We start from the raw sequence: 23,995 nt of genomic DNA on the forward strand, positions 1-23,995 counted from the left end.
AAAACAAAATCTTCACAAGCAATGATTATCTTCTTCCCCAAGCCAGATGTCTGACGTAGTAGCCTACCATGACTGACCTGTAAGGAGCACGGTGCTTACTCTATGTCCAGACTGTCAGAAGACAAAGAAAATGAAAGTGTTGTCATTATCTGATGGATACCTAAACCCCCCAAAATTTAAATAAATACAAACAAAAAAAAAAGCTAAATAACAGAGGAATTTATTTTTATTTGCATTGAAACTTTTTCTCCTGCCGCAAGCTGGAAATGTTTGGGTGGCATCGTGGCCTTACATTATTCATGTTGTTCATTATACTTCTGTATTGAGATGTCACGAACTTTAGTGACACAAAACCATGCAATGCAAATTCCAATGGCCATCTTATAGTTGCTTTCTTTTGACATCATCAACCAAGGACAGGTCAATACTAATCAAGTCAGATTGAGGACATAGAATATGATTACCGTATCCTCTTCCCAAGCAATATATTCACATTAAAAGTTTAGACAGGGGGAAGGAGAATAGGAATGGGTTTTTTTTTTTTAAATAAAAACATTTCACATCAATATTGAAATTGTTCATGTTATTCAGAAACTGCATATAAAAGAACCTAAAAAATCACACATGGTGGGAAAGATCAAATCTAATAGTGAACGTCATTCAAAACACTGTGCAGTTAAGAGAATTGACAGTTTTGTGTACCTACAAAAACAGATTTAATCTATCTTTTCTTCAAAGAAAGTGCCAAAAAAAGTCACACATTTCTTCTGACAGACAATCGGCATTCATCTTGTTTGCTTTGGGTCTTGTTATTTCTTGACATGCCGCTGTCGTTTGTATTTTTTGTGACAATGTTCATTTACCAGTCGAAAGTTTGGAAACACTTTCTCATGCCATTGAATGAGAAAACTGGGCTGACGCACAAACTATTTTTGGCTTTATCATGATTAGTTGTAATAGAAGGGTTAATTTGAAACTATTTTTATTGTTATGGATTTAGTTTGCAGTGGAAAGCACAGGTTACTATTGGTTGTCTCATCTCCCTCAAAGTTGTAAGGTTCACAGTTTGAATCTATGCTCCAGCATGCCGTTTTTCATGCTCTCCTAATGCTTGGATGGATTTTATCCAGGAGCTTCGGCTTCAGCCCACATTTCTAAAACACACATATTGAGATTTTATGGAGGACTCTATATTGTCCATAGGTGTGAATGTGCAACTGAATGGTAGTTTGTCTATCTGTGCCCTGTCATTGAAAGAGGACAAGCGGTACAGAAAATAAATGGACAGTTTGCATCGGTTTACAACTGCATTGCATCACTTTATTATCACAAAATATGAGAAGAGCCTCTCAGTTTGGTGCAATGCAACAAACCACCACTGTTCAGTAAATACCTATCCAAAAGTGTCAGTCAAAATGTATTATTATTATGTCTGGAATGTATGAATTTATTTATGATACAGCTCTAGTATTCAGACTCATTTGTGTGTGCTTATATTATGGCCAGTTTCTTTAAATCTCTTAAATGAAAGCTTTTAGACACACACAAACGTCACATCTGATGATGTTCAAGATTATGTATACGCTACTCATCTCTGCATGCGAGGTAAAGTGCAGGAAATGCTGGCTATTCCACCATGACACATAATGTACGATCCACTCACAGTATCACAAAAGGTGAAAGCAAATATGTGGGTGACAAATCACCATGATAGGTGAAGACACGACCTGCACACAGCTGCTCTTCTCAGAATTTGCTCACATCATTTCAATACATTCAGACACACACACACACACACACACACACACACACACACACACACACACACACCACACACACACACACACACACACACACACACACATCGAGCCATAGTGCAGCAGCTGCGATCTCTGCAGTAAATTCAGCGAGTCTGCAGGGGCCCCAGTCAATTATAAACACATTAGATTGTGTTTCCCATAATGCGGAGCGACAGAAATACCTCTAATATAAAAGTCTCACACGGACAAGTTTCTCCTGAACAAACTTACGTACTGGTCATTTCAATAGGTATAGCATTTCAGCAGTTGTGTTTTTTATGCCCGTTGTCCCCCAAATTCCCACAGATTTTCTAAAGCAGGGTATGCGTTTGTGCATTTTTCCAACCTTGCGATCAAAGTCAGTAAAGAAACAATCCCCCTGACTGTCAGGGGAAGACGCCGAGCTAGTGTGTGAGGTCAGGAAGTTCCAACTAGATTTGGTCAGGCTCGCCTCCACACATGGCCCGGGGTCTGGTACCAGTCCTCTTGAGAGGGGTTTGACTCTTTTCCACTCTGGAGTTGGCCACTGTGAGATGCGCCGAGCAGATGTGGTTCTAGTTATTGCTCCATGGCTGTATGTTGGGGTTCACCCAGGTTGACAAGAGGGTAACCTCCCTCTGCCTTTGGGTGGGGGGGATGGTTCCTGAATGTTGTTTGTGCCTATGCACCAGACAGCAGTTCTTTTTTAGAGTTCTTAGAGGGAGTGTTGGAGAACACTCTCACTGTGCACTCCATCGTTCTGCTGGGGGACTTCATTGCTCACATGGGCAATAGCAGGGAGACCTGGAAAGGCGTGATTGGGAGAAGCCCCCCGATCAGAACCTGGGTGGTGTTCTGTTATGGGACATCTGTGTTCAGCACAGACTGTCCATGATGAACACCATGTTCAGGCACAAGATTGTCCACATGTGCACTTGGCATCAGGACACCCTAGTTCGCCATTCAATGATTGAGTTTGTGGGCGTGTCATCAGACTTGCAGTTGCATGTCTTGGACACTTGGGTGAATAGAGGGGTAGAGCTGTCAACTGACCACCACCTGTTGGTGAGTTGGCTCTGATGGTGGGGGAAGATGCCAGTCCGACGTGGCAGGCCCAAATGTAGTGAGAGTCTGCTGCAAACGTCTACCAGAATCCTCTGTCAGAAGGTGTTTCAACTCCCACCTCAGACAGAACTTTTCTCATGTTCCTGGGGAGGCGGGGGACACCGAGTCTGCGTGAGCTAGATTACGCGCCTCCCTTGCTGAGGCGGCTGACCGTAGCTGTGGCTGTAACGTAGCCGGTGCCTGTCGTGTCGGCAGTCCCCAAAGCTGTTGGCGGACACAAAAGGTGGGGCATGCCATCAAGCTAAAGGAGAAGTCTTGTCGGGCCTTTTTCTTGTGGGACTCCCGCGGGAGCTGAAGCAAAATGCTGTTTTGGTGGACGTTCCAGCGTCTCAGTATGAGGAAACAGTGTACCACAGTTTCACTATGGATACAAGGGATGGGGCGCTGCTGACCTCAATTAGGGATGTTGTGAGTCATTGGGGACAATACTTCAAAGACCTCCTCAATTCCACCGACACGTCTTCCCATGAGGAAGCAGAGTATGGGTTCTTTGAGGTGAGCTCTCCTATCACTGGGGTTGAAGTCAGTGAGGTGGTTAAAAACCTCCTCGAATTCAACACCCTGTGGATAGATGAAATTTGCACTCCAAAGGGCTCTGGAAGTTGTAGAGCTGTCCTGATTGACACATTTTTGCGACATCACATGGACATCAGAAACCGTGCCTCTGGATTGGCAGACTGGGGTGGTGGTCCTCCTTTTTACGAATTGGAAATGAAATGGGAAAGGGGGATCACACGACTCAGACTCCCTGTTAAGGCCTATTCAGGGGTGCTGGAGAGGAGGGTCTATCGGGAAGTTGAATATCAATTTAAGAGCACCAGTATGGTTTTTGTCCTGGCCGTGGAATAGGTAGGGTCCTTGAAGTTCCATGGGAGTTCCCCCAACCATTTTGTGTTTTGTGGACTTGGAGAAGGCATTTGACCATGTCGCTCGGGGAGTTTGGTCTGGAGCGCTTCAGCTGTATGGGGTACCGAACCCCATGATATGAGTTGTTCAGTCCCTTCATCTGCGTTGCTGGGAGTAAGTCAGACTCCTTTCCAGTGAGGGTTGTTCATAGCCTTTAGGAATATAATTTCTAGGCACCTCAGATGTAAAGATGGGGTCCGGTTAAGTGGCTTCAGTATTGCATCTCTACTTTTTACAAATGATGTGGTTCCGTTGGCTTCATCAAGCCCCGCTCTCCAACTCTCACGGGAGCAATTCGCAGCCGAGGGAAGAAAAGAGCAGGATATTGACAGGCAAATTGGTGCTGCGTTTATAGTGATACAAACTTTGTATTGGTCCGTTGTAGTAAAGAAAAAGCTAAGCCGAAAAGCAAACCTCTCAGTTTACTGGTCGATCTTTGACCTACTCTCACCTATAGTCATGTGCTGTGGGTCGTTACCGAAAGAACACAATCCCGGATACAAGCTGCCGAAATGAGTTTCCTCTGTACAGTGTCTGGGCTTTCCCTTAGAAATAGGGGGAGAAGCTCAGTCATCCGGCAGGGGCTCACCAGAGTCGTGCGGTCAGGGCAGGCCATTGAGGCAGAGCCCCTGATGGTCTTTCCTTTCCAATGCATGTCTATAGCAAACAACTTTATGATTATGTAGGATTTTTCCATTTTTTTTTCCTATGGTCCATTATTTACATTAGGTTTCTGTTTCAATTGAATAATTTAAATGATTTCATCATTAAAATAGCTGAATTTTTATAGTTCCTGTTCAAAGGGATAGAAAGCGCAGCTACAGAGTCATGTTCAGTCATCGGTACCATGATGGCTCAACAGACCACGCACACATCCATCCATTCAGGCAGGTTGTGATTCATTTGTTGCTTCAAAACAAAAGACGTTCGTGTTTCCTCATTACATCGCCAATAATATACATTTCATCAAACAAGTACTGCACTTGTAACATTTAATTTTTCATATCCACCAGAAAAACCACTAAAAGTGCTCAGTGAAGTCTAGGATGTGCGGTCCCACAACCGGCATGTGGTTAGGTTTGAGCTTTTAGAGCAAGAAACACAGTCATTACATTTTTTGACCATATATTAAGTATCCAGTCATAACTGTTAATGTGGTGACATGTGTGCCACACAAACCTTTAAGTTTGAACACAGCGGGAGAACAGCATATAGGAAATTGAGGCACAGTTGCCCATTGGAAAAACATGATGCGGGGTTGGTGGTCCATTTATTGGAGATAAAAATGTAATTGATATTTTCTTGACATCCTCTGGCCTTTTAGTACTAACTAGAATGCTATTTAAATACAAACAAAATTGCGCAGATGAATCCAGATGCTATTGCAAGTGATTCCTCTCATTACAGAAAGAAAGAAAGAAAGAAAGAAAGAAAGAAAGAAAGAAAGAAAGAAAGGAAACATTCTAAAGACAGTTCCTTGTAATACACTAAGGGTAAGTAAACTTTTTGATCCAAATAAAGACTGACTTCACAAGTGAGAAATTCACAGCCGGGTTTAAAAAAGAAAATGCAATGTGTTGAAGAGCCCTCTTGTAAAAATAACAGCCATGCGTTGTCAATTCCCAGCAGTCGTGTTGCCTTTAATGCTAGCAAAGTATCAGAGATCTGCACCAGACAGATGAAACTGTAACTGACAGACAAGCTGAACGGAAAAGAATGTCTTTGTATTACTTTCACACTTGCACTTTCATCCATAAAAACACTCGAGGCACGTTCAACGGGGAGGTACATGGAGGCACGAGGCATGAAGATGTGTGGGCGACAAGCTTCTTCGAGTATTAGGCGCATGCAATGTGCAGAATACACCCACTGGCCACAACATTAGGTAGTCAGTTACACTTACATCACTTACAGTAATGATGCTCAGTTTTGATTGACACCATCTCAAAGAGAGAGTCATTTTAAAAAGAAAGACAACTTTTGCTGTGTGGTGATTTTAAAATATACTTGGTCTTTTGCTATCATTACCTCAGTTTTTATCCATACTGTGTCATTAAGGTCACGGGTGAAGTAAAGCATTTTAGCGAGAGGCAGAGTACAGCGCACACTGGTTGCCAGTTAAACGCTGGACAGATGCATTCCAGATAAATTAATCAGATTCAGACCGATGGAGAATTTAGATTAGTCTTCAATTAACCCAACATGCATGTATTGACGTGCATTTTGACAGGACAGAAGTAAGTATCTGCGAGCAACAGTATGGTTTCATGCCGAGAAAGAGTACCACAGATCCATTATTTACCTTGAGGATGCTCGTGGAAAATTACCGAGAAGGACAGAAGGATCTACATTGTGTATTTGCAGACCTAGAGAAAACCTATGACAGAGTACCAAGAGAGGAACTGTAGTACTGCATGCGCAAGTCTGGTGTGGCAGAGAAATATGTTAGAATAGTACATGACATGTATGAGGGCAGCAGTACAGGGGTGAGGTGTGCTGTTGGTGTGTCAAAAGAATTTCAGGTGGAGGTCGGACTGCATCAGGGATCCACGCTGAGCCCCTTCCTGTTTGCAGTGGTAATGGATAGGCTGACAGATGAGGTTAGACTGGAATCCCCTTGGACCATGATGTTCGCAGATGATATTGTGATCTGCAGTGAAAGCAGGGAACAGACAGAAGAACAATTTAAAGATGGAGGTCTGCACTTGAAACGAGAGTAATGAAGATTAGCCGAAGTAAAACAGAATATATGTGCATGAGTGTGAGGGGTGGACAAGGAGGAGTGAAGCTCCAGGGACAAGAGATAGCAAAGATGGATGATTCTTGGGGTCAACAATGCACAGCAATGGAGAGTGTGGTAAGGAAGTGAAGAAACTGGTCCAAGAAGGGTGGAACAGTTGGCGGAAGGTGTCTGGTGTTCTATGTGACAGAAGAGTAACCGCCAGGATGAAGGGCAAAATTTATAAAACAGTGGTGAGGCTGGCCATGATGTGCAGATTAGAGACGGTGTCTCTGAAGAAACAACAGAAAGCAGACCTGGAGGTAGCAGAAATGAAGATGTTGAGGTTCTCGCATGGAGTGAACAGGTTGGATAGGATTAGAAATGAGCTCATGAGAGGGACAGCCAAAGTTGGATGTTTTGGGGAGAAGGTTAGGGAGAGCAGACTTTGATAGTTTGGACATGTTTGGAGATGAGAGAGTGAGTATATTGGTAGAAGGGTGCTGAGGATGGAGCTGCCAGGCAAAAGAGAGAGAGGAAGACCAAAGAAAAAGTTGAAGGATGTTGTGTGGGAGGACATGAGGACAGTGGGTGTTAGAGAAGATGTGGACGAGATAAGTTTAGATGGAAAAAGATGACACGGTGTGGCGACCCCTAATGGGACAAGCCGAAAGGAAAAGCAGAAGAAGAAGCATGTTTTTGGCATGTGGGAGGGAACTCAAGCTCCCAAGGAATAACTTACCTAACCTCAGAACTGTGAAGAAGGTGTGCTCAACACTTAACCAACGTAGTGCTTTCTTTTTTTTCTTTTTTGTATTGACCATTTATACAGCTGTCATTTTGATGTGTATCTGGTCTTTTTCTTCATTAGGGTTGCAAATGGACTGCAGAGAGTCACACACAGCAGCAGCAGGACTACGCAAAGAATGGTGAACCAATTTCAACAGAAATTTCTACAGGGCTGGTACATCAGAAGGTACAAAGGGGAAAAGAACCTGTTGCATTTGAGGGAGGCATCTTAATATATATATATATTTACACCATTTTTTTTAATTCTCTGTAAGTCTTATTGGAACTTTATTCCAGTCTGAAATATAATGGAGTTTTTTGTTCAGGTTGTTATCTAACAAGAAATAGAAAAATGACCTGCTAATTAATTAACAGATGAGCAAATAACCATGAATACAATGTGTATGCTATCAATTGTTTTCAGTTTTATTATAGTTCAGCCTTGGTGGACGCACGTACTGTCGGCAATAATTGTCCCTGCACATTATGACTGTATGACCTTTGTCTGTTTTTTATTGGCTCATTGATTTATCATTGGACAAACAACAGATTAAAACAGAATTATCACTTGAATGTGACTTCCTCTATCAAAATGTTGAGCACGGAATGCCTGGTGAATAGAAGTGCTGTATACTGTAGTTTTCAATTTTGAAGATTGTAAGTATTTCTTTTTCTCAAAAGTAATTTTTCCATACCGCTTATCCTCACTAGGGTTGCGGGCATGCTGAAGCCTTACCCACTATATTCGGGCGAGAGGCAGCGTACATCCTGAACTGGGCGGCAGTGACTCGGAGGGGGTACAAATAATCACTCGTACTCACATTCACACAAATGGGAAATTTCGAGTTTTCAGTTAACCGATCATGCATGTTTTTGGGATGTGGGAGGAAACTGGAGTACTCGGAGAAAACATAAGCGGGCACAAGGAGAACATCCAAACTTTGCACAGGTGAGGCTAGTTTTTGAACTTGTGTCCTCAGAACTGTGAGGCAGTAAACTGTACCGCATTCCATGCATCTTGTATTTTTATTATCATTTATCTATTTTTTATGGATACGTTGGAATCTATCCAGCTCATTACGGGTGATTGTCACAGTAGCATATTTCTTACCCTGAGAATCCCAATACATTGTTGATACCGAAACCACAGAACCTCTGAAAGAAGAGACCCAAACATTTGAATCTGCCTCTTTGTACCAAATGTTTTTTTTTTTTTTTTGTCAATACTCATTCCCCTTCAGACAAAAAAGAAATGATGGTGACCTTTACCCCGCAGAAGGTGGGACATTATTCATGGTAGTCCACATGACAAGTCATTCAACACCTTACGCTTCACAAACATATGACCTCCACACCAAGATGACTCGCAAGAAAAGGACATTCACATATTTTTGCCACAAATATAGTTTTAATGTGTGAAGTACCATTTTAAAAGGACACCGCAAAAAAGGGCAAACTGCGACTGCAATGGACAATCAAAACTGCTGAACGGTTGGTCACTACCTCCCAACCAACTTTTCAAGACTTGCATGCCACTCAAACTAGGTCCAGAGCAGGCAGGATCATTTCGGGCCTTCCACATCCCAGCCACCAGCTCTTCCACCTCTTTCCGTCGAGTCATTGCAGATGCAAGTCAAAACTAGCAAGCATTCAAACAGTTTTTTCCCTTTGGCAATTAAGGCATTAAATTCTTGATCATTCTGCCTTGTGCCGTTGTTGAGACACACTCTAATATCCTGCTGGTCCAATCAGTATTAATGTTAGTAATATATACTATAGACTATTGCGGAATTCATCACTTTAAACAGCTCCCTTTACACATTCGTCATTGCACCGGTTTATAGACTGTTTTCGACCACGTGACTACATCCGGGGCACTTGGCCGTGTTGGATGGGTTCACTGTACTGACGTCCTGTTCACTCTAATGCTTTCGCATTTAGACCGGAGTTACACAAATGTTCGTACGACTGTTAAAAGTGACTAAAAAGACTTTGGAAAGTTATCGGGGCTCATTAGATGTTGTTTCATGAAACCGTTACGACAAGAAGTGTGCTTTGATCGACAATATCGACCCACATGCCTTGGAGAAACACAAATGGAGCACACAAATGTGGGCGTCGGTCATACCTGTCAACTCGTATGGTGTAGCTGTAGTTCATACGGATTTTGTGGTGAATCTTACGTATACGGCCGTATACCACAAATCATATGGCCTGCATCAAAGATTTTTGTTATAGTAGACATGATGTTTAGCGCAGCGCCAAATGTTGATTTATATTAGCAAAATACTTTCATTTCGAGTAACTTTCCAGTAAACCACGTGTATATTATTCATATTGTGCAATGGGAGAACCACCAACTTTGTGTTTTTTCCCTCTATTATTTAGACATATAATTCGCTTCAGTATGTTATAAGGATTTTTTGCTCTCTATAAGGATTTTTTTGGGGGAGTTTATACAGGTTGGTGCTCCGAAAAGTTGACAGATATGGCGTCAGTAACCTATCCAGACATCGTCAAATATCTCCTCTTCTAAACAAGCGCTTATTCCGTGTCCCAACTAAAGAATTCCAAAGGTCTGGAGGCCTACAACCAATTCATCAATGGCTGGGTTCGTCATCCCGCGGTTTCCATTGTAAGCAACCTGTCTCCCCACACTGATTGGCTTAGTTTACCACACAATGTAATTAAAATATGTACCGTGTGATTATGGTCAGCGTTGTGTTAAATTATGTTGATTATACCAACGAAAGAGGTGTGGATTATTATTTTTGTTTTTGTTACCGAGAGGGAGAGAGAGAGAGGTTTGAACGGGACGAGTCCCAAGTGGAGCCCGCACCTTTTTCTCCATTTCCACGGCTATATTTTTAACATAACTCAACACAACAGCTACCGGTGCGGTCAGTCATTTTTGCAAACTCATTGTAGTAAAACAGAAAATACAGATTTTGGAGAGATGCATTGCATTCACACACAAGTATTGTGCTTGGTTGCTACATCGGCTCTGCTAATACGAGACAGCCACAGTTGTCGCCGTATGGTTGCTAACTGCTCCGTCTTTTCGCAGTGGTTCTTGATCACAGCTGGAAGTCGAAAGAAAGACGCTTTACAACGCCCGTTTGAGCAACCGATAACACAGCATTGCGCCCTCATTCATGCACCTTTCTGAAATGGTTCCTGCTTAGTTACGGTGTGTTTACGCGAATTCCCCCCAAACCAAGATGGCGCCCACGTTCTAAATCAGAAGGTGTGTGACGTCAGTCGAAAATAGTCTATAAGGGGGAACCGTGAACGGGTGAGGCCACTCTGTATAAGATTAACATAATGTGGGGGGTGGTGGGTTGGGGCTTGATCCACTCTAACTGCTCTAAATGCTTTTTTTAGACTGCCTCTTTGCACAACTGTGACTCTTGTAAGCATTTTTTGCCGAGTAATTGAAAGTCAACTGTTCTTCGTTCTTGCTTGTTTGTTTGTTCTTCTTCTCCGTACTCAACATGAATGTCGTACCAGGGCGGCAGCGACTCCTGGAGACAAATTCCTCGTGTGTTCCATACTTGGCCATTAAAGCTTATTCTGATCCTCTTTAGTTTAAAGTGTGTTCCTGCCTCGTGTTCCAAAAAGTTGGAAGACCGAAACATTTCCCAATGCAATCCTTTGCATTTATCCAGGCTTGGAATGGTCTACAATTTGTTGTGGCCCTCATAGGACTGTATGTTTAATGTGTTTTCAAGAAATGCAAAAATATAGCATAAAGAGTTTCTCCTCCAGTGAACTTAACTATGGCTTTGAAAGAAAATTCTAAACCACCCACAAACCTCAAGAAACAACCAGTTGTTTCAATAACAACAATAAATCTGTAAAGAATGAGTTTAAAGACATTTTAACTGAGATTTGATGAAGCTTGCGCCATTGCATCAAGGACAAAACAGAAACTGAAATATCACTGGCACCATACAGTGGTAATAAAGGCTTTCTCTTTAATCCATCAATGTTAATGCCAATCTTGGTATTATTATTGATATTTGAGTCAATTCTAACGTTATTGGGTGGCCAGTTCAGAGTGTACCCAATCGCTCGCCCATAATCAGCTGGGATAGGCTCCACCATGCCCTGTGATCCTTGTCAGGATAAGCAGTATGGAAAATGGTTGGATGGAGCAATTCTATAATTACAATCTAGCTATGACAGTCAGCTTCAGAAAACATATTCTTACTGTATATTTATACAATATCTGTCGTGGGAAGCCTCCACAAAACTGGCAGAAAAGCTACTGAGGCAAAAGTGTATGAACCTATCTGAAGAAGAGAGGATGGTGGGAGGATAAGGAGGACAACAAATGGAGTGACAGATATGAATGGGGGAAGGAAGGAGGGGGGAGCGAGAGAGAGAGAGAGAGTGAGAGAGAGAGAGAGAGATGCTAAGGGGAATAACTGAGTGATGCTCATTAAAACTGATTATTAAAGCAGCAACACTGAACAGCAGCATTCAGGCATGGCCTAAGTATCCCAAATGTGTCCAAGCGTGTGCGTATGCGTGCACGCACGTGTGTAGTGTGTGTGCAGTTGTTGTTGCCATCAAGAGATAAATGCTGAAGTATTACAAATGAAGTGCGCATGCAGATAAAACGCACTGCTGGTGTTCATAAAATAAATATTGATCTTGTTTGCGCCATGTTTCGGTGCACTTGTGGGTGCCACACTTGAAGTGAGATCAAGTTTGGGATATTAGATCCGTGCTGTCAAAACATTCTTAAACATGGCACTTCAACCAAGTTTGACGAATGCCTCCATTTTAGTAAAATAAACTGGCTATCCCTCTGCATAAAGCAAGCACCAAATATAGTATATACTCTGTGTTTTTATCTCTTTTGAAGAAATTCTGCCCAATATCTATTCATTTAATTTCTAAATAAAAATCTCCCAAAAGATATAGAGGGGGCATTGGTTTTAGCTTGAGGAGGAATTGAAGCACAGGCGACAATGACTGAAGTGATCTTGTGCGGCAAATTGAATGACTTATATTTTTGAAAAAATGACTCCTAGTCCAAGCTGCAGTATGTGTTTAGCTCTGTGATGTCACTACACCATTTTTCATTGATATCGAAGCATATCTCGTTGCCTTTTGTTTTCCCTGAAAATTCTGTGATCCGCTCTGACCGGTGTCGTTGGAAGCCCGGAAGCATCACGGCGCCACCGGGTATGTGTTCACAAAGCCGTGTCCCCGCGAAGCTCCATTATTAAAAATGAAACACATTGCAACATACATTAACATTCAACGTGGCAGTTACATAAGAGACACTTTCCACAAAGTACTGCTTTCATACACAGAAACGACAATAACAATTCATTTAACAGTAAGGTCGTTTTTTAACGCGCCAAAAAAAAAAATTAAAGCCTCCTTACATTGTGGGAAAGCTGTGACTTACCGTCACTTATGCTTTTTTTGGGATGGTGGACCAGAATTTCCTTTGACAGCATCTTTCTTCATCGCTACCCCAAGCCCCTCCCATACCCACGTTTTTTGCCACAGCGACTACCAATGCTGGATTCCGCTTAGGCAGCTGGTCCCCATAAGCTGCCTCAGGAGTCCCACATACCAAAACGGCCCGATAAGACTCCCTCTTTATCGTGACAACATCCGTTATCAACGGGTTTGGGGTTGGCGCAATGGCTAGCACCAACTGCCATACGGCCACAGTTCTGATCATTCGCTTCAGCAATGGAGGCGTAGAACAAGGTCCACTCAGACTCGATGTCTCCTGGCTCCTTCAGGTCATGGGTGAAGTTCTGCCGGAGGTGGGAGTTGAAACTCCTTCTGACAGGTCATTCTAACAGACTTTCCAGTCCCCGTTACCCTTTCAGGCTGTGCCCGGCCAGGCCTCATGGGTGCATCTTAAAGCTCCACCTCCAGGCCTGGCTCCAGTTCTCCATTTTTATAAATAATCATCAGGGTTTATTTGAGCCCTGCTTTGTTTACTTCCTCATCTACGACCTCTTTGCCACAGGTGACCCTGCCAGGGGCATAAAGCCCCAGACAACTTAGCTCCTAGGATAATTGGGACATGCAAACCCCTCCACCACGATGAAGTGGTGGCTCAAAGAAGGGTAATGTTTTATTGTTTTCAGAAAAAAAAAGTAATTATATGAGGATAAAATAAAAAAAATTAAGTCAATGAATCACATGCATTTTTATTCATTGACTTAAGCAGTGTGTGACTACAGTCATACTGAGCAGCAGGCTCGCTTCCATAAAAGCAGAAGAACAAAAGAAGTCAAATACCTGCCCGGGGGGGTTTTCTCTCGCGTGTGAAAAAAATAGTATTGTATAACATGCTCTTGCCTTAGGCAGAGCCTAAAGACATGGATGTGAGCCTCAGATGCTGAGGCAAGTGTACATTGTTTCTGTTCTTGTCAAACACAGCGTCAAATGGTTGTTTAACCTTTTTTTTTTTGAAGAAGAAGAAGAACAACAACAAGAAACAAAGAAAATATAACAAAGTGTGTTTAAAGTACTCATTTCAATGACTGAAAATGTTGAAGTCGCACAGGGAAAAAAACAATGGCCTGAAGTAACCATAGTAAATGTTATTTATTTTGTTTTTAGTTTGCTTTTTATGACATGAATGTATGTCTCATCATACTTCCCGAACTCAAACGGATTATTAGTATGTGATGTCTGCTCTCTTTGGATTTCCTCATCTATTGACGGCGAAAGGACAAGACAGACTTTTATCTCTCAAGATAATAATCTCACTTCTTACGTACGTAATCTCTCTCCAAACTAGCCCCATTTGCTCTTCATCATCCCTTCTCTTCCTCAGTCTTTCAATTGACCCCTCACGCTTATGTTTGACTCCCCTCTGATGGTGGTTAACTCGTTCAAGCTATCACAGCACACGCGGCCTTGATGGGGAGCTCACTGTGTTTGCTGTTACCTAATTGGTTGAAAAGATGGAAGAGAGCAAGGAGCGCTTTTGAATTAAATGTGGGAGTGGGGGGGTGGAATCCAGGAATAAGGCTTCCCTGCCTCTCACCTCAAGTCATTTGAGAAGTTCATCTATCCATTTTCTGTACCACTTATTTTGATGAGGTTCGCGGGTGCGCTGGAGCCTATCCCAGCTGACTCCGGGCGAGAGGGGTACCTCCCCCTTCAGAACCGGTCACCAGTCAATTGCAGGGCAAATACAAACAAACAACCATTCACGCTCACATTCACACTCGCTGGCAGTATATACACTTCAGTTAACTTACCATGCACATTTTTGGGATGTGGGACGAAACCCGATATACCCGCAGAAAACCTGCACATGCACGGGGAGAACAAGCAAACTCCTCATAGGCGAGGCCAGCTTCGAACCCCGGGTCCTCAGAACTAACAAGCTCGGTGTCACCGTGCTGCCGTCAGCTTAGAAGTGCTATAGAAAATAGCTGTGTATATATACTCGTAGTTGAGACTCTTTTGCTCAAAAATGTTAGTTGTGCACTAAATTGTGGACCACCAGTATTGTAAAGCGAGCGATACGTGGTCTCTGTGGCAACAACACAATTTTTAATATAAACCAAGGTGTCATCCACATGATTGAGAAGCAGGTTTCCTAATGCCAAACGAGTGTATGAAATTACTTATTCTGGAACCAGAGAACCCTTTTCAAGTATTTACAGTATGTAGATTCTTCTTTATTGTTCGCATATACGGCTTACGTCACCACTGTGTGACTTCAACAGCTTCATCACTGATTGATGTTGCACACTAAAACCTCAGATTTCCTGGGGCGGCTAAACTCAAACTGAGAGGGTGAGGGGAAGGCAAATATTAGTTACTTAAATTGATTGGTAATTAATACCAGCTGTCAGGCACGTTAGCCATTTTTTCATGACTGCAATGCAATGATTTCAACATGTTTAACAAAAATCGATATCTGATTATTGTTTATATAAATATATAAAAGTGGGCAGCATGGTGGATCAGCTGGTAAACCGTTGGCCTCACAGTTCTGAGGACCCGGGTTCGATCCCGGCCTCGCCTGTGTGGGGTTTGCATGTTCTCCCCGTCCCTGCGTGGGTTTTCTTCGGGCACTCCGGTTTCCTCCCACATCCCAAAAACATGCAACATTAATCAGACACTGTATATTGTCTCTAGATGTCATTGTGAGTGTGGCTGTTTATCTTGATGTGCCCTGCGATTGGCTGGCAACCAGTTCAGGGTGTACCCCGCCTCCTGCCCATTGACAGCTGGGATAGGCTCCAGCACTCGCTGCGACCCTCGTGAGGATAAGCGGCTAGGAAAATGGATGGATGAATGGATTTTTTTTAATCAAGAAAGACTGCTTTAATCATTAGTGACTGGACAGCGATTTTTGTCCCACCGACACATTGTGTGGCAAGGCCTTATGCAATTTCTGAAGGACATCACTTTAAAGCCTTTAAAAAAAGAAGCATACAGCAACAAAAGGCTCTTGTGCACAATATGATGGTCAAAGGAAAAGAAAACAGGAATGTCATGCTTCCACCTCCAAACACACACGTATGTACACACACACGGACCCGCACAATAAAGACACTCACACACACGCGCACACACACTGTCTTTCTCTTCCCCTCGTCCATCCCCATTTCTCTACCCAAAAGGTTAGTAAATGTCAGATGGGAGTTGTCATCATCTTCAATGGCGTCATCTTTCTTCATAGAAGCACTCTGTCTCTATGAGCATCTTTGTATCTTTGTGTGTGTGGAGGTGTGTGTGCATGTGTGTGTGTGTGTGATAAGTCGTGGGGAATAATAACTGGGCAGAATGAAATAGGGTAGCATATTGAAAATTGGTATGCAACAAATACAAACATGGACGCACTGAAAGATAGTTCCTTCCGCTTGCATGTGTCTTCATTTTTTTTCATGGAAAGCTGATGCACAAACTTTAGGGAACAAAGTCGATGTAGCATCCTGAGTAATATGCACACTGCACGCACACACACACACACATGGTCATATACTGTGCTGCATCTTCACTATATTTTATGACTAATAGAAGGAGCAAGCCTTTGTGGCGATGACAAATCCCTACAGAGCGACACTTTTACGAGCCCTAAAGAGCCCCTTGACAAACGACTGGGCTGTTACCCAAATATTCTAATGTGTTATTGTAATGGTGTTTGTGTGTCCGTACGTGTGTGTGTGTACAAATGACTATTTCCGAACAGTTCAGTATCATCTAACTATAATGACAACAAACAACCTTTAGAACTGAGAACAAATGAAGAATTTCTACACATGAGCATGCGTGCATCATGTTTCCTGCACTTTAAATGTATAATCCCTGCATTTTCCGGACTGCTTATCATCACTAGAGTCATGGACATGCTAGATCCTAATCCAGTTTACTCTGCCCAAGAGGCAGGATACACCCAGAACTGGTCGCCACCAGGCCACAAATAAACAACAGCCATTTGCGCTCACTTAGGGCAATTTAGTCTTTCATTAACCTACCATTCATGTTTTTGGGATCTGGACGAAAACCAGAGTACCCAGGGAAGACACACACAGGTGTGATCGGTGGCCTTCTGCGTTGTCTGTTTCAAGGAAGATGTGACACGCGGACCTTTTTGAAGACGATCTCTTTTATTCTGACGGAATAACAGAAAATCCTCCGGATAAACTTTGCCTGCTCAGCTCCTCTCCCAGAGGGCAGAGGGAGGCCCGCAGAAAAGATTTACAGTGGGAACCACAGAAGAAGAACATATTATAGAGGAGGAGCATCAAGCTAATACACAGTTTACACAGGATCGGGAGGCATTTTCATGTCAGGCGGTACACCTAACTCAATACACACATTGAGGTGGCTACACAGGCAGAGAAACAACATGGAAACTCCACACAGGCGAGGCCGGATTTAAAACCCAGATTCTCGTGACTGTAAGGCAGATGTGCTAAGCAGTTATCCACTTTGCTGCTTCTTTCACTTTAGAATGTACAATGTGAATGAAATGATTCAAAATAACTCTTTTTAAGAAGTTTGCTGAAGATGAGTGTTTAGATGACCTATTCAAGGATATGCTCTTTGACAAGTATCAATGGATAGTTGAAAGCAAATATGCAAGCCTCCATATTTGCGTGTATGTGAAGGTCATTGTTTCATATTATGATTGAATGGAACACAACAGGCGGCTCGGTGGAGCAGCTATAGAGCGCTGGCCTTACAGTTCTGAGGACCAGGGTTGAAATCCTGGCCCTGCCTATATGGAATCTGCATGTCCTCCCCGTGCCTCTGTGGGTTTTCTCCAGGCACTCTGCTTTCCTCCCACATCCCAAAACATGCAACATTAATTGGACACTCTAAATTGCCCATAGGTGTGATTGGGAGTGCGGCTGTTTTGTCTCCATGTGCCCTGCGATTGGCTGGCAACCAGTTCAAGGTGTACCCTGCCTCCTGCCTGATGACAACTGGGATTGGCTCCAGCACGCCCATGACCCTTGGATGGGTTCCACAACAAAAGGAACCTCGTAGTTGAAGCCACTGCTCACAGTGGGAAAAAAAAAAGTGTATATTCTTTGTGAGTAGCAAACAAATGTTATTAAGGCATCACAGGCTCTTTAAGTTCCATAGGTCCCTGACCACTCAGGGCTATATTCTATCATGCTTAAGTCAGAAAAGGCATGCAGCGCCGTGATTCTCATTTGTAGATGGAGCGGGGGAGAGGGGGAGAAGAGTGACGACCCCGGCAGCGTACCCCAGGGAACGGGAAGAATAGGGCACAGGCCCGGGACACAGCAGCACACCCCCAAGCCCCCACCAGGAGACTGGGGTGAGAAACCCCAGAGTGGGGACAAGGGGCACCACCCCGGCACCCAGCGACGAAGACACTTCAGGTGCTTATTAATCTAATTGTTTTTCTGAAGCTCGCTGATGATACAGCTTTTGTATCAGATCTGATTAACCTGTGCACTCATCCCATGATACAGTGTCAATATTTGTGATCGTCATACTTTTATCAAATATAGTTACATTTGTTCAAATGAAATGGGTAATTATTGCTTTCATTGTCTCTGTTGTACTCAAGGTGACCAGCAGAGCTCACCACACTCATAACGACAATTCAATCATCAATCATCAATCACATCTCTCCTTTCCCGAACCAGTCATACTACCAAGACTTGTGTCTGAAGAAGCTAGCAGTCTCTGCTATGTACATTGCGGGAGCAAAATATTCTCGTCATAAAAAAAATCTCTTGTAACACACCTTAGACCAGACAACCAAGAGTTTTGACTTCAATCCGAGGAAGGGACAATGCTCAAATTTGCCCCCCAAAATATGTGGGGGCAGGGATGTGTACCCACCTTGAGCTGCATCTTCAATGTAGTACTGCTCGCTGTTGCATGGCCGAGACAACTCTGTGGACGTACTGTAATAGCGTTGAAGACTGCCTAAAAGGTCTGAAAACATGGAAGGACTCCATCATGTTTATTCTTTCCAAATCACGAGTCCTCGGCTTTAAGTAAGGCCAGGCATCCCACATGCTTTCTCGTCATCTCATAATTCTTGAAGGAGTACGTCTCACACCTTTTCCTTGCTCTTCTCATCCATAATCCCCTAACGGCCACGTGCTGTTATTTCCCCTGAGGGCCAGGCGGGCCAGGCACTGTTGCGGGAATGCATTAAATTCAAGAGTTGTTGACGCACGCTTAACAGAAAGCAATAACCTGTGCAGGGTCATTTTTTCCCCCTTTCCTTTCATTTTCTGAGGGTGGAACTGAATTGCCTTTCGGAGTCTGCATGATTATGTTGCGTTTAACATGGGAATTATGAGAATGATGCACAGCTTGACAAGATTAAAACCTGGCAGTGGAGGGAGAAAATAAGGGTCAAATGGGAGGAAGAGAAGCGCTGAGAGTGATGAGCGCGACATGGAGCTTTACTATTTTAATAACAGCTTTCCTGGTACCTCTTGGAGGCTGAGCTCCAGTGATGATTGACAGCGATTATTCCAGGTATCAATCCTGTAGCCTGGAGTCAAAACAATGACCGCTGACTGGTTGGGACAAAACAGGAGAAGCCTTACAAGCATTTAGTCTCCTAATACTCAAGTGTGTAGTTGGGATCTTACAGTATGTTTTATAATAACAAGAGTACCTCCCTCCCTTACCACCTGTTAAAAACCTTGGGTAGATCAGAGACTGCATTGTACAGAAGGTGCAGCTACTGGCAGGCCCCTGCACCGAGCCACACAATAGTAACCTTGGAAAATTAAACATAATTTGAGTTCGGCACTTGCCTTCTTTATAGTCTGTACCAGGAGGAAATCTCGCTGTCTGTACTTTTAAGGGTGTGCCATTTCTGAAAATCCCAAGTCATACACCCACAGTGACAGCTGGTGGAGTTCTGTCCAGGCCAAGCGCTAGATCCAGTATCTACAGTGTGATTCAAAAGTAACTCCTAAACTTAGATGATTCCAGCAACATAATTTGTTGATTTGTTTTTTGAATTTTTTTTTTTTTTTTTTAATCTATGTACACATGCAGGCGACACGATGGATCAGCTGGAAATCGTTGGCCTCATAGTTCTGAGGTCTCGGGTTCAATCCCGGACACACTTGTGTGGAGTTTGCATATTCTGCCCGTTTCTGCGTGGGTTTTCTCCGGGCACTCCGGTTTCCTCCGACATCCCAAAAACATGCAACATTAATTGGACACTCTAAATTGACCCTATGTGTGATTGTGAGTGTCACTATTGTCTGTCTCTATGTGCCCTTGCTATTGGCTGGCAACCTGTTCAAGGTGTACCCCGCCTCCTGCTCGTTGAGAGCCGGGATAGGCTCCACCACTCCCGTGACCCTCGTGAGGAAAAGCGGCTGAGAAAGTGGATGGATGGGCTGTACATTTGCACAATTTAGGTAACAGTGCGGTGTGATATGATTCAGTACTGGATTGCGGGTCTATTCATTGTTTGTGTGACCATGAATGGTGAAAGGTACTTTACCACGATGAAAGATAATATCTGACCAATTACCAGTGTTTGGGAGAAGGTCAACCCTTAGTAACCCCTCAACATTTTGCTAATATTCGGGAATGTGTTTGAAAATTATTTCATTATATTTTTAAATATTCTTATTAAAAGTAAGCCTAGCATTTTTTATGAAGATTCCCATCCATACTCCACAAGCAGTATCAAATATATGAGTCTTTAAAAAAAACAATACAAATTATTCTTTTTTTAATAACTTAATAATTAAAGTAATTAATATATTTTGGGATAACGATTCCCATCCATACTCCTCATTAGCATGAGCAAACACTGTCCATCAAATATTTTCTTTTGTTTTAAATTAACTGTGATATCTGATTTGCATTATCCAAATCAGATGTAAAGCGTTTCCAAGGTATCGGCACACATCATTTCATTAAGCAGCCCATCACTTTGTTACCCCGGCAACAAGTGGAGATTGATGTGTAATGTGCTTTTTGTTTATTGGAGGGAGGGGAAAGAGGACACACTCTGCTAATTAAGCGCTTCCAATTATGCTTGACAAGGACTCAAGCTCAACTTGAAGACAAGCAGACGCAGTGGAGTTTATCGGAACACGAGCAATTATAGGTGCTTGTTTTAGCATGCACAGGGTCAGACAGGACTGCGCATGCAGACCGGTACCAACGGGCAATTTCCTTGTCCATTTTCGATCCCTTTCGATGTCTGCATTATGGGGCAAGGGTGTTAAGTACAAATACTAATGTTAATGCATTTAAGTAGATCTTTCAGATACTATTTATGGAAGAGTGTTTATTTTTCTGATGACGCTTTACTTTTGTTGCCTGCAGTTGAAAACAGACGGGCTTCTTATCGTCAACTACATGAATCTGAGGTTTTATAAGGTAGGAAAATCAGCGGCAGGAGCAGCAAAATGGAGGACGTTAACCACGGAGCACAAATAATGACGGTAATAGATTTGGAGAAGTAAAATATTCCCCGGCCTTAAAACTACCAGCTTCCGGCATTAAATAACTCTCCATCTAATCTCTGAAAACACACAAAATGTTATTTTATTTTTGACTTACTGTGAGCTAAACTTACATTTGTTACTCAGTTGACAATGTTGGTAAAGCCACGGGAGCTTTGAATTGTTTGCTTGCATTAACGCCAAGCCAACACCATTTAACTCTTAACACGTGATATGTAATGTGTTTTTTTTCCTTCTTTACAGTATATCCATCCATCCATTAGGATGGATAACATTTGTATGAAATATCCATCCATTTTCTTCACCGCTTATCCTCACGAGGGTCGCGGGGAGTGCTGGAGCTTATCCCAGCTGTCAATGGGCAGGAGGCAGGGTACACCCTGAACTGGTTGCCAGCCAATCGTAGAGCGCTTGGAGACAAACAGTCACACTCACAATCACACTTAGGGGCAATTTAGAGTGTCCAATTAATGTTGCATGTTTTTGGGATGTGGGAGGAAACCAGAGTGCCCGGAGGAAACCCACACTGGCACGGGGAGAACATGCAAACTCCACACAGGCGGGTCTGGGATTGAACCCGGGACCTCAGAACTGTGAGGCCAACACTTTCCGGCTCAACAACTGTGCCCCCCTTTTCAGTACAAGCACTTTGTAAGTTAGTAAAAGAATGAAATTATTTTGTGTACCGTAAACTTTCGTTATCATTGTGGCAAGTTGACAAAATGGGTATTGTTTATAATGGACTAGTCCAAAATCTTTTTCACTTTCTTGGGCATTTCAAACTTTCAGTAATTGTGCTTGTACTCAAGTGTGGGTACTGTTACCACCACTGTTAGGGTGGTGGGTGAGCTGGAGCCCATTGACTTTGAGGGACCCCCTGGACTGGTTGCCATCCAGTCAAAAAGCACAAAAAGGCACCAAGAAAAATATCTGGACTGTGATGACACGGAAAATTGGAGCTCACCGTCATCATCGTCGTCATCATCGTCGTCTCCCACACAATAATTACACAAGCTGTTCAACCCCTTTTAGTTTAAATTGCCCATCTCCTCCCCTCCATTCTTTCTTTGCTCTTCATCCTCCCTCAATCCCAATGCCTGCCCCCCACCCCACCACCACCACCATTTGAAGAATTAGCCGCTCTCACGTCAGCCCTAATTGGCTGTCACTGTGTGCGCAAAAATGTGAAGCGACTTCCCGGATATAATCATGTTTACATACGAGCGCCGGGTGCCAGACTGCTGAGCCTGTCTCTTTCCAGCTTGTACCGAGACTAATTTAGTGTAAAATTGTCCATGATTGTCCGTCAACCAGGGCGAGAGAAAGGAACTGGCTCAGCGTAATAAAATAAATAGATGTTGAGCCACAGTGAATTACTCTTTTATTCCCCCCCCCCCTCCATGCTGTTAATTTGCTAGAGGGGTTGCATTGTAGGAGCAAGACAAGTAAGCCTCATTATCACCTTGTTATTTGGAATCACTAACAAATAATTACAACAGCTTTGGATTTCAAGTCCAAGGAAATCTCGGTAGACAGTATGGGAAAGTTGGAATAAAGGAGGTTAAGTAACCATGTAAATATGTTGTATGGATTTACAGTGACATCCAACAGTCATACAATTTTGAAAGTTTACATATTTAACTGTTGCTGTGCAAGAAATTAATGAAGAAATCTCACGACGAGACGCAAATATTTGTTTTACTTGTGATTCAGAATTATTCAAAAAGATGGACATGTCAATTTACCTGATGGGAACGCAGCTCAAGGGGTGTCAAGGGATTCAATTTGTGAATCTTTTGCTTTCTTTTTTTTTTCTTTTTTTAAACAATCAAAAAGAAGAAACACCAACAACAATAATGAGTGCTACAGGAAATAAACTGTGACCTCATATTTTTTAACAATTCAAAATTTCTAGGTATGTGAATAACATGTTTGTGGCTCACCAAAAATACTCCAGAGTCAGCAAACTTAAATGCTCCGAGGTGTTTGTACCCTGTCCCACAAAAGACAAAAACATACACACCTGAAGCTACAAAAAACCTTTTAACATCTTAAGTGTGGATAACACACACGCACACACACGCATCTACACAACACATTGAGGAAAATGTCTTGATTGTTGGGGGATGAGCCCATCATAGACATGGACTGTAAGGACACTTCTGCTTCTCAGAGGAGTACGATTTTTCTTCACATGTGGGTCATTTAAGAATTTGATTTTTAGCTACATCAATTTAGACAAAGCTGACCTTTATCACTTCTGCAATTAGCATACATAATTCTCCGTACCCCTTACGGGTCAAACAAGTTGTTTGCATTTCACTGTTCGCCAGGCCTCAATTCATCAACATAGTTTATGACAAAGCTTTACAGTTTCTACAACTTGGACATATAATTTGTAGCATAGCTGAACATTTTCTTCAAAAGTGGAATTTTTTTGGGTCCATGTTTTGCTGTTACTGTGCAGCACTGAGATAGTGAGTAGGGGAGCTGGTTCACTGTCGAAATGTGTCCACGTCACAACAGCACTTGTCGAAAGGATAAAGCTTTTTCATAAACCATGTTGATAAATTGAGGCCTAGAGAACAGTGAAATGCAAATGTGCCGCTCCTGACATTCCATATACCCATCCCCCAACACACTGGCAAAACGTCATGATTGTCCACACCTGATTTTTCTAATGGTGTTTAACAAATTATCTGTGACCATTCGGATGCAACTTGGATTTTTCT

At 42.8% G+C, this 23,995-nt stretch overlaps 1 protein-coding gene across 6 annotated transcripts in view; it reads left to right on the top strand.

Moving 5' to 3' along the window:
* The window catches only part of LOC133501824 (uncharacterized), a 161,621-nt gene that overhangs the window by 112,101 nt on the left and 25,525 nt on the right, over positions 1-23,995 (top strand). For 4 of the 6 annotated variants that reach the window (XR_009795292.1, XM_061821860.1, XM_061821862.1 and 1 more), the window contains 2 exons: positions 7,400-7,504; positions 17,994-18,179. Coding sequence is in view for 3 of the 6 variants with exons in the window: in XM_061821860.1 (XP_061677844.1) it covers positions 7,400-7,504; positions 17,994-18,179 (291 nt within the window). In the remaining 3 variants the exon portion in view is untranslated. Of the gene's footprint in view, positions 1-7,399; positions 7,505-8,028; positions 8,267-17,993; positions 18,180-23,995 lie in introns of all 6 variants that reach the window. The other 2 variants (XR_009795289.1, XR_009795290.1) reach the window with 1 other exon arrangement.

The sequence above is a fragment of the Syngnathoides biaculeatus genome, chromosome 6, assembly GCF_019802595.1.
Source record: "Syngnathoides biaculeatus isolate LvHL_M chromosome 6, ASM1980259v1, whole genome shotgun sequence".
NCBI classification, from domain to species: domain Eukaryota; kingdom Metazoa; phylum Chordata; class Actinopteri; order Syngnathiformes; family Syngnathidae; genus Syngnathoides; species Syngnathoides biaculeatus.